Below are 12,063 nucleotides of genomic sequence, written 5' to 3' on the forward strand. Positions count from 1 at the left end.
GAACATAGACTAACTAAACGTTAAGCTAGCCCACTGGTGAACTTTTTAAAAAAATATGATAAGCTGCTTCACACAGTATAATGTAATGTCATTAAGTGTCATATGATTTTCAGATAGTATCTTGCAATCTCTGGTTTCATGGATACAGCTATTTCTTGAAAAAAAAAAAAAAGAGCTGAATATTTTATTTAGAATTCTATTTATGTTTTACTTCTTTCTGCAAACTGTTTTACCCTCATGCAAATGAAGTTTGTTATGGCCAAAATTTCTTGAAAAGATTTTAATTTTTTACTTAGCTCAACATTCCAAATTGAAATTGATTCTTATTATTTAAATTGATTTTTATTAGTGCTTACACATTATGATACACCTATAAGTGCAAAGTAAACTGGGTAAAGATTATGTTGCTGTTGTTTATTTACATATAATTGACAGAAAGATTAATGGACAAAGGTTTCTGTTTAAAGGAATCTACTGCAAATCATTACGTAAACACATAATTTGACAAAATGAACAATTATTCCCATTTTATCTTTTGCGTAAACCCACATTTTTAATTGACTTTCCTTAGAACAAATCATGTTTTACAAAACAAGACTACACAATCAAAAGCAGATACTGTACCACTTGTGTGCCAGTCACTGTGAAGCTGTGGTTCGATAAACTTACAAATTTAAACCTTCTTAAAGTGTGGATCATTGGTTTTTTCACTATTAAACTCCATTTTATAGCAGCCAAAGTCAAATGTACTTTGTTCTATGATGATAATGTATCAATCTAGAGTCAACATTTTGAGTTGCTTACCCCGGCTAGAAGGTGTACGAGCCGTTTCTGTCTCATAAAAGCTTTGCTCTGAGGACACGCCGGCAGAGAGGGAATCTTTCCTCAAATAATACCGGTTCAATTCCATTTGAATTCGATATTCATCTTCTTGCTGCATGGGTCGATTTTTTCTATCTTTATCAGCTAACCCTATTTTGCTTGAATTTTCTACGTGTATACAAAAGAAAAGCAAAAGAGTAATTAAATTTGGAGTTACTTAATTAAGCATTCTCTCCCAACCCACTTATCCAATATCAATGGCAGTGCAGAACCACCAGTATTTAATATTAATCAGAGATCTAGGCAATAGCTCTAAGCAGCTAGCTAGGAATCACAAGATATTATCTATTATCAAAAATATGTCATTAAAAAATTTTTAAGTGTGTGCTATTTACTGAGTTTAACAATTATACTTTCTCAGTTGTATGAAGTACTACCTCCAACCAAGGAAGTCAGTCAGTCTGAATGCTAACCTGTGCCATCATAATGCAATTTGAAAGAATCAAAGTTAACTACTGAGGATTCTAATTCACAGTACATCTTTACGTTCATACATTCCTACACAATAATATAATTTCCCATTTCTATGCTAAATATTTTAACTAAAATTTTTTAAAGAACTAGAAATAAAAAGTTATACTTGCCTGGTCCAGCAATAGCTGCTAACATGTCCAAAAGCAAGTGCACCTGCCTGGGTGACAGGAATAGATGTATAGAGTCTATCTGTCCATCAATATCCAACTTCAAAAAAAAAAGAAAGCATACTACTCAGGATGAACACTCTTTATAAATTAATCACCATAAACCCCAGTATATTTCAGAGCACTGACAGGAATACTAATTAGTTAGGTTTGGATTCTTCACCTCAGATTCTCTCTACTAATTCACACAATCTAAATAAAAAGATATATAAGGTCATCAACTTTTATTTTAAGGGGGAAAATCCTCCTGAGAAATTCCACGTTGGAAAGACAAATGTCACTCTTTGTGCCTCTGAGTTTTCTGAGTATTTAAGGTGCTTGAGGAGGCCTTGAGACATAGTCTCCAAGAGAATTGAGATAGCAGCAATCTAGTATTCTTTCCCATCATGGTTTCAAAAGACTCAAATCACGATCTTTAAAGCTTGATTCAAACCAAGGATAAATAAAGGTAGCCTTCCTAAGTTTGCCCATGGATCACACTCCTATCCAGAACACCGAGGACCTTCTCTATCAACAGTGTGCCTCTCCAAATGCCCACGAAACCTTCTCTCCACTGGCATGAAGCCACAGCAGAGACGATGCTCACGTGGAATTCCCTTCTCTTTTCCAACTCTTTGTCCATGTTTTCTTCTAGAAATAAAAGCCCAATCCCACTCTTACTCTGATCTGTAGCATACACTATGACAAAAGCAATCACTCTATTCCCTACATCACATTGCCTGCCTTACTTTTCATTCGTCTCTTCTTAGTCCTAATGTTAACACTGAGTCCTATGATCTTTATGCCATTTTACAATTTAAAAATAATTCAATTAATAAAACACACTTATATTTGGGATATGGCATCTTTTACAGGAGAAAAACAAATTTCTGATTCTAAGAACAAAAAATAAATTACATAGTGACTTTGAGAAATTTCCATGGTATAACTCATAAAACAACACATTCTCCAGTAATAATCATTATTATCACCTTTTTTTGAGTATTGGGGCACTGTGTTAGATGTTTTTATTTTATTTCCTCTAATTCTTAGTAGTGTTCCTGTTTTACAAATGAGAAAACAGGTTCACAAAGATTAAGTGATTCACACAAGGTCATACAACAGATTCATGGCCAGGATTTTAACCTAGGCTGACCCACAGAGTACTGGTTTTATGGGGCTCCTTACTGACTGCTGACTTCCCAGTCCTTGAATCAGCAAGGAGTTATGGCTGGGGACAGTGGGGAAATCTCTTTGTGATTATATGAACTTAAAAATTGGTTTTTAATTTCTCAGCATTGAAACACAATCTCTAATCTGCACTTAGAATACATGATTAACACTTTCACTTCTAATTGTCATGGAAATATGTCATTATTAGTCATTCTGAGTTTGGCATACAAAGAACAAAGTACATATACCTTTCCTCTGGAAACAGAAAAGATAGAACAGTTTAACAACTAACATTTGCTGTTGTTTTCAGTCACTCAGTCGTGTCTAACCCTTTGTGACCCCATGGACGGCAGCACGCCAGGCTTCAAAAATTTCAAACTCAGTGTAAAATACTAATTGAAACAAAATGTCTCTAAATTCAACTTAGGCAGTCCCCTATTCTCATATATAATGTACTCCTGAAGCTGAACACATCTGATAAAACTAAATATGTGAAACACCAAATTTACACACTATTTGAGTGGTGAATAGTCTCAGAGAACTAAAAAAGTAACAGAAATCTCTCATAACATTTTGATCCCATAGTTGAAAGACTTAAGTGCAAAGAAAGAGACTAAAGATCTAAAACTTGAGGCCCCTATTTAATGCCATCTTTGTTTACACTGTATTAAGTTCAGGAGGTCTGTTTCTGGATGCTGCTATTCAGAACTTTAATTTTTCTATTTAGCACTCATTTTCATTAAGAAAGAACAAAATGTACTCAAATATTCCAGTTGCTACAAAAAATTACCATATAGGCAAGAAGAGTATCTCCAAATATTAAACCCTGGCTAACAGCAACACAACAGTTCTAGAGGTTCATCTGTCACCTAATACACAGATGTTCAAAAGTAACACCTAAAAGGCATTTCTATAAATCAGTTCATAACATGCAAAAAGTTTGGATATACACAAAAATCAAATATACAAATGTTGAGGAGTAGCAATAATTAACCAAAACAGAACTCAAGAAGGTATAGCTATGGTTCTTCCTTCTTAGAGGGTTAGAAAATGCATGCTACAGAGGCATGGATGTATGCAGTTTCCCAAGGATCTTGGCACAGTAGGGATTCCTGTAGTGTTTACACATACCCATGGCTCTCTGCTCCATTAACCATTCCATCCTGTTACTCTGTGAAGAGGCTTAAGACCTGTGAAAGGGTTTCATACCACCAGAGGTAGAACAGCCATGAAATTAAAACACACTTGCTCCTTGGAAGAAAACTTACAACCAACCTAGACAGCGTATTAAAAAGCAGAGACATTACTTTGCCAACAAAGGTTTGTCTAGTCAAAGCTATGGTTTTTCTAGTAGTCATGTATGGATGTGAGAGTTGGACTATAAAGAAAGTTAAGCACAGAAGAATTGATGCTTTTGAACGGTGGTGTTGGAGAAGACTCTTGAGAGTCCCTTGGACAGCAAGGAGATCCAGCCAGTTCATCCTAAAGGAAATCAGTCCTGAATATTCTTTGGAAGGACTGATGTTGAAGCTGAAACTCCAATACTTTGGCCACCTGATGCAAAGAACTGACTCATTTGAAAAGACCCTGATGCTGGGAAAGATTGAAGGTGGGAGAAGGGGACAACAGAGGGATGAGATAGTTGGATGGCATCACCGACTCAATGGACATGAGTTTGAATAAGCTCCAGGAGTTGGTCCAGTCCATGGGGTCACAAAGAATCAGACACGACTGAGTCACTGAACTGAACTGAACTGAGGTAGAACAGAAAAATAATCAGAGGAGGAGGGATAATCAGTAAGAGCAATGTCAGGGAATTTCCTTGGTGGTGCAGTAGTTAAGATTTGGGGTTTTACTGCTGTGGACCGGGGCTCAATTCTTGGTCGGGGAACTAAAATCCCACAAACCATGTGATGTGGCAAAAAAAAAAAAAAAAAAGAAAAAACCAATCATAGTAATAGGAACATCAACATTTCAATCTGCACCTTCCTCCCCCTCCAACTCTAATCAGGTGTTCCATTCCAGAGAAAGATTTCTGGGCATCCTTCAATCTTCTGAAAACCTTTTTATGTGTGTTCACATGTATAGAGTGGTTCCCTCTTACACATTCCCACAGCCACGTCTATGCCTCTTACATTATCTTTTATTAACACAAAGACTCCATTCCTTTCATTTCTATGTCTGTCCCAATAACCAGCACAGGTTCTGGCATAGAGTAGTCAGTCAAATGTCTAGAGCTAGTTATACCCATGAAAATACAAATGAATAAATCCTGATATTTTCCTAAACTGCATTTTACACGTGTTATATGGAAAATTAGGTTTAAGAACCTGAAAACAATAACCTGAAAGACACATAATTAACTAATAAATGCAAGTTTCCTGACTCTCCAGACTGCTCAGTATTATTTCCTAAGAAAGTACAGTTGTCTTTAGAGTGACTTCTACAAGCTATGCAACATTATGGAAAAAACTCATCTCTTTTCATAAATATTATACAACTATAAAAATGGACATTCTGTTCAAAATACACATAGGTGGATAGTTGTATATACACATAATTAAACATCTCCTTCAGCTAACATGGGGGCTTCCCTGGTGGCTCAGACGGTGAAGAATCTGCCTGCAATGCAGGAGACTCAAGTTCTATCCCTGGGTCAGGAAGATCCCCTGGTGAAGGAAATGGTAACCCACTCCGGTACTCTTCCCTTCTTCCCTGGAGAATTCCATGGACAGAGGAGCCTGGCAGCTATAGTTCACGGGGTTGCAAAGAGTCGGATATGACTGAGCAACCTTTCACTTTCAGCTAACACGCTTTCTCAATTTCTCCTCTTTTAACTTTTTAATTTCATGATGAAAGAGATTCTTTAAGAAACTCCTAGTTATCTGAACTAATGAACATTTTTGAAAGGGGGAGAAAGTTGAGCACAGGAGACAGTTTAAAACCCTGAGCTACAGCAGATGGGCAAAGGTGGGCCTCAGGTGAACGCCAAGATGTGCAGACAGAGGCACCAGCTGCGGGTAAAAATGCTGACTCCAAGGCAGTGGGTAACTGAGTCACAGGACAATCTATGTCAACCAATCAGAGGGTCACAGCACAAAGAATGCCTCCAGGTTTACTTTGTTATTATCTACAGAAAATAGAACAAATACTGACCTTAGCTCCAGGAAGTACTTCATTCTGTTTCAATGTGAGACTCAACTCTAGCCTACCACTGAGCCCTCCTATCTGCACTGGGTCAGAGGGTGCTACTTCTGGCAAACTCCTTGTTAGTTGTGGGTGAGGCTCATAAACGATTTTTGGATTCCAGCTAGGTGACAGCTTTGGCTCCGTTTCCTACAGTAACGCAAGAAGAAAAAATGTAATTCCTTCAAATACTTTAGTGTAAGTAAGCTGAGATGCAAAACACGATTTTTAATTTAAGACGAATACAGTATTTACATGAAAACTGTATTGTGACAACGGATAAACCAGAACTAGCATAAAACACAGTAAAGCACCTTAATAAAGGCAAATTATGGAAAAGTACTTTATGAAAAAAAGCACAGCATCTGTTCAAATTACATAATAAGAAAATTTAATAAGAAGATATGATTTGTGAAATAAAGTAAAAGACAAATTATGAAGTGATTGATTTTATAAAAGGGCTCTCCACTCTGAGAAGGGATGAACATAGTTCCTTTTCCTTAATTATAAAATTCTTACAAGATATGACTTATAAGATAACATTTTCAGCAATACATGCACCATGGAAGGTAAATGTGAACATTGCTTAGTTGCCTGTTTTTATTATAAAAAAGGTATTAGATGTTACTATGCCATTTCTCCCTAATACATAAAATCCAATGTTTCTCTATTAAATTAATACACAGCAAATGTATTTCTGGTAGAAATGGCATTAATTACAAATGTATTTTTAAACCTCTGAAATATATGTCCTCATTTCTGAATATTTGTGTTAGCTCTCAGATCACAAGGAAACCCATCAGTACATATCACACATCCTAGGCAATTTTAATAGTCCTCAAGTAAACCTGAAAATCTGTGATTTTGTTTTCTGGCTTCTCTGATTTGTTTTCCTTACCACTGGCGCAGTTGAACACACTGGGGAGGATTTTGCAGATGCAGAAAACTCATCCCAGAAGAGAGACACCCCAGAGAGCTGAAGTAACTTGTGAGCAAAAGCTGTGGGTTGATGTACGTTAATTCCTGAGGACTCATCAGCAGTTTCATCACAGTACATGGTTCTGAAAGTTAAAAACAAAAAGAGCATTTGCATAAAACTCTTAGGAAGACCTATTTGCAATTATAAGAAATATACACAGCTGCTGAAATTAAAGAAATTTTTCAAGTGTTAGCTCTTCTTAGAATATACCTTCAGATATGTGTCAGCACTATCATGCTTTACTCTCGTAAATATTTTCATGAAGGAACATTAAATTAACCCCAAGAAAGTAATATTTTGAGGTTCCTAAATTTGGAGGAAAAAATGAATAACTTTCTAAAGTTAGCTCCAAGGAAAATAATTCCTGTGCTCCCTCACAATCATCTCTTGAAACACTGAGACAGCATTTGACTCTAAACCCAAGTCTGATGTGCCATTGCTTGAATTTCTATAACTATTCTGAGTCCTTACCACTCATCTTCAGTTAAAATAAAACTGTTGTTGTTGTTTTCAGTAGCTAAGTAGTGTCTGATTCTTTGTGTAGCACATGCTGTGTGGCCTGCAGCATGCCAGGCTTCCCTGTCTTTCACCATCTCCCAGAGTTTGTTCAAACTCATATCCATTGAGTCAGTGGTGTCATTCAACCATCTCATCCTCTGGCACCCCCTTCTCCACTTGCCCTCAATCTTTCCCAGCATCAGGGTCTTTTCAAATGAGTTGGTTCTTTGCATCAGGTAGCCAAAGTACTAGAGCGTTAGCATCAGTCCTTCCAAAGAATATTCAGGACTGATTTCCTTTATGATTGACTGGCTTGATCTCCATGCTGTCCAAGGGACTCTCAAGAGTCTTCTCCAGCACCACAACTTAAAAACATCAATTCTTCAGCACTCAGCCTTCTTTATGATCCAACTCTCACATCCGTACATGACTACTGGAAAAACCACAGCTTTGACTAGATGGACCTTTGTCAGCAAAGTGATGTCTCTGTTTTTTAATATGCTGTCTAGGTTTGTCATCAGAGAAGGCAATGGCAACACACTCCAGTACTCTTGCCTGGAAAATCCCATGGACGGAGGAGCCCGGTAGGCTGCAGTCCATGGGGTCGCTAAGAGTCGGACACGACTGAGCGTCTTCATCTTCACTTTTCATTTTCATGCATTGGAGAAGGAAATGGCAACCTACTCCAGTGCTCTCGCCTGGAAAATCCCATGGACGGAGGAGCCTGGTAGGCTGCAGTCCACGGGGTCGCTAAGAGTCGGACACGACTGAGCGTCTCCACCTTCACTTTTCACTGTCATGCATTGGAGAAGGCAATGGCAACCCACTCCAGTGTTCTTGCCTGGAGAATCCCAGGATCGGGGGAGCCTGGCAGGCTGCCGTCTGTGGGGTCGCTCAGAGTCGGACACGACTGAAGCGACTTAGCAGCAGCAGCAGGTTCATCATAGCCTTTCTTCCAAGGAGCAAGTGTCTTTTAATTTCAGGGCTGCAGTCACCATCCAAAGTAATTTTGAAGCCCAAGAAAATAAAATCTGTCACTCACTGTTTCCAAAGTAATACTGTTCTAAATGCATAAGATTTTAGATATTTTTTAAATACACCATTTTAAGGTAATGCAACCTAAGTTCAAAGACCTATAAACAGTAACTGATTCACTAATCGGTGAGTTTTGTCAAAGACAGAAATCAGAACATATCTATTTAAAACTCAGTAAAGGTTCCCAACAGATCCACAAAATATCTTTGGTGCTCAGTGTACATACTTCACTCTGCTCATCTCTGCTGGCAGTTAACATGGCATTAAGACACTGGTGAAGAGTCATAACCTCAAAACAACACTCTGCAGTGTGTATGTAAATCAATCCCTGGTTTAGGTCTATTTATAGGAGTTCCAGGTGGACATAGGGTGAAAACTAAAAGTGATGTATTTATATCTTTTTAAGTAAATCTCTACTGTACATACTGACCTTAAAATACCCTCAGAGAATCCTCCAAGAAAATAGTAGTCTTAGCCTAAAGCAGCAAATAGATCAAAGAAAGCAATGCAAAAATCCTTTCACATTAATGAGACACATCTAAATAGCACATTGTACATACGAAAAAACTGCAACACTCCAATGGGGTACCTTAAATTTAGTATCACTCAAACAGTCATTATTTTTATTTGATATCAGCTAAAAGAGAATTACTTACTTTGTGAATTCAAATATTCAAACAGTATTATGCGTAATTATACCCCAACTGGTACTTTGTTTTTAATAACTGGATTGGAACACAACTTGAAGAACAGCACTTTACTCAGAAATAATGTAACCCATTAACTGAATATAATCACATCTAATCTCCGAAAGTATCCTGAATCTAATGAGTCAGATCTTATTATTTATAAAGAAAAGAACAGGGTAATTTGTTTTCAAATATAAGAAGTCTTACCTTTCTATTCGAATTTCAAGTGCAGTTCCAGTTTTGGAATTTTCTGGCACATGTTCAATTCTCAAGACAGTGTCTATAAAAGTGACTTTTACTCTTCTTAGTACTAGAATAAACCAAATACATACTAAATTAGTTTAATAAGAACTTAGAAAATAAAAGTTGAATTTATTACCTTAAAAAAAAAAAAGCCCCAAATTGTGAGTTTTCTAATAAATATTTTGTGGGCTGAGAACTTACACCATGTTACATCTCAGCTTGGGGCAATGAGTAACACTATCTGTTGAATTCTAATCCCTTCATTATGCAAGCATAGTAAAATAAACAAAGGAGAAACTAAGGTAAAGGAAAGAACATGAAATTAAATTGAACACTGTGTAATTTTTTAAATTGTTTGTTTGTCTTTGCTTGTGCTGGGTCTTAGGCGCTGGGCTCAGGCGCTCTCTGGTTGGGGCGTGACGGGGCTGCTCTTCACCGCAGAGCGCAGGCTTCAGCAGTTGCAGCTCGCCGGCTCAGCAGTTGTGGTGCAAGAGCCTAGCTGTTCCACGGCACATGGAATCTTTCCGGACCAGGGATCGAACCCATGTCCCCTGTGCTGGCAGGTGGGTTTCTATCCACTGTGCTACCAGGGAAGTCTATACACTGTATAATTTTTTAAATAAGTTTAATTCTAAAGTTCTGAAGTAAGAATAGCAATTTTTTAAAAAAACCACTCCAATGAGTTTTTCTTACACAATTCTTACTAAATCAAGGTACCAAATTACTAAATACAATCTAAAATTTTTGAAAATACTCAACAATGCCAAACCTGTTTCAATGGTTTCAGCAAACTTTTCAAGTCCTTCAAAAGGCTGGGATCCTTCTCCTTGTTCATCCGTTAGTTTCTGGCTAAGACATTCTTTTGCCAATTGCATACTGCTGGTCATGAAGCTCGACCAATACATGGGCTCAGAACCAGATGCTGCAGAAAATACAGACAAATCCTAAATGACTTCTCACGGTTACAACTAAGCCATTCCTTAAAATTACACATTTCAAACCAGTAAGTTCTTAATCCCCCACGAGATATTTAGCATCATGGTATCACCCAGGGATACAGTATTCTAGAACTTAATCCTGAGATTTAAACATCACCTTATAATAACCAAGAAGGGAAGAAAAATCACAGAAAGAGCTTGAGACACATATTCTCATTACATGATATATATCTGCCAAATACTAAATCACATATTCATTCAAGTATTTAATGGATATTTTATATGGGTGGTATTGTTCAAAATGCTATAGAGCAGAAGTCAACAAAATTTCTGCAAAGGATCAGATAACAAATATTTGAGGCTTTGGGGCCATATGGTCTCTATCACAACTACTCAACTCTCTCACTCTAGTACAAAAGCAGTCACAGAGAATTAATGAATGAGTGAATATGTATACCAGGTGATAGTCTAATAAAAAATTTATTTATAAAAACAGGTTACAGACCAGATTTGGTCTGCAGGCCATAGTTGGCTGACTCTGCTATAGAGAGTAGAAAAATACAATAATTATTAAATTTGCCCTCAAAGAGACTATAAGATAGTGAAAGAAGTGAGATATAATTAAGAAGAATTAATAGGCAACAACCGAGTGTCAACAGAAAATATCGCATCAGGTAAGAGAAGAGGCTAAATCTTCTAGTTGAGGGAATTCATCAGAAAGTAGAGGTAGCAGCTGATGTGGGCGTTAGAAGGTCAGTATAAATGTAGATAAACCAGAAGAGCATCCTTGGGGAAGGAACACACAAACTGTGTAAAGTCCTTTCCAGATGTACCCTTATGAAAGAATTCTATCACACTTCCTTATGTTATCCAAAACAAACTGACAAGAGATTACTAGAATTATTGCCTTCTAAAATTAAAAGTTAAAAGTCCTTCTAATGAAATATTTTTAAAATAAGGGTAAAATATTTCACTTTCCATAGGAAAGTATTAGTATGTCTCCTCAGCTTGGTCAAAATATAAAATATTCTTGCTAATTAAATACCAGGTTACTAAGAATTTCCATGCACAGATTACCAATTTTAAAAATATAGATACTAAATTTTACTAAGCATAATTTAAACTTTGGTGTTTTAGGTAGCACTTGGGATTACAACTCTTCAAATACATCTTTACAAACATCAACTGTCACTGGAAGCACTTATGTTCATAATTTAAGATGATTCACCACCACGACCTTACGAGCTTATAACATGCCAGACACAAAGACTCTTCAGTAGGCAATCCAGCACACAACACAGCCCAGTGGTTAAGAACAGGGGCTCTAGAACTAGACTCCCGGGGTCCAGATCCCGTCTTCTCCACTTAACTAGCTATGACCTTGGTCAAGTTATTAAGCGACAATTTATGCATCAGTTTCCAAAAGTGTATATTTCAAAGAGTTATTGTGAGGATAATACTTGTAAACTACTCAGAACAGTAACTGGCATGCAAGAAGCACAATATATAGGTTTGATAAATCAGAAACCATCATATATGTAATTAAAGTTACTGTATGTATATACTTGTAAACAATGACTTACGACTACTTTAAACCTTTCACTCCCCAAATTTTCTTTTGAAAATTTTCAGTCCTAAGGTGTACAATGCATACCCTGCACCTAGATTCATAAAGATTACACACACGTGCACACACACTCATACACACACATTCACACACATAAGCTTTTGCTAAACTAGGTATTTTAACACTCATCCCTAACAACTGCAGCATGTAACTCCTAAGAACGAGATCAGTCTCCTGCAAAAGCTCAATACCA

The 12,063-nt window shown here is 37.0% G+C and overlaps 1 protein-coding gene across 4 annotated transcripts in view; it reads right to left on the bottom strand.

Annotated features, from left to right (window-relative positions):
- The window catches only part of ATG2B (autophagy related 2B), a 75,193-nt gene that overhangs the window by 52,488 nt on the left and 10,642 nt on the right, over positions 1-12,063 (bottom strand). For all 4 annotated transcript variants that reach the window (XR_009695475.1, XM_061159376.1, XM_061159375.1 and 1 more), the window contains exons 3-8: positions 10,075-10,227; positions 9,270-9,372; positions 6,760-6,922; positions 5,832-6,011; positions 1,467-1,563; positions 805-990 (exon numbers count right to left, since the gene is read on the bottom strand). Coding sequence is in view for 3 of the 4 variants with exons in the window: in XM_061159376.1 (XP_061015359.1) it covers positions 805-990; positions 1,467-1,563; positions 5,832-6,011; positions 6,760-6,922; positions 9,270-9,372; positions 10,075-10,227 (882 nt within the window). In the remaining variant the exon portion in view is untranslated. The remainder of the gene's footprint in view (positions 1-804; positions 991-1,466; positions 1,564-5,831; positions 6,012-6,759; positions 6,923-9,269; positions 9,373-10,074; positions 10,228-12,063) is intronic.

Source organism: Dama dama, chromosome 13 (genome assembly GCF_033118175.1).
Source record: "Dama dama isolate Ldn47 chromosome 13, ASM3311817v1, whole genome shotgun sequence".
Lineage (NCBI taxonomy): Eukaryota > Metazoa > Chordata > Mammalia > Artiodactyla > Cervidae > Dama > Dama dama.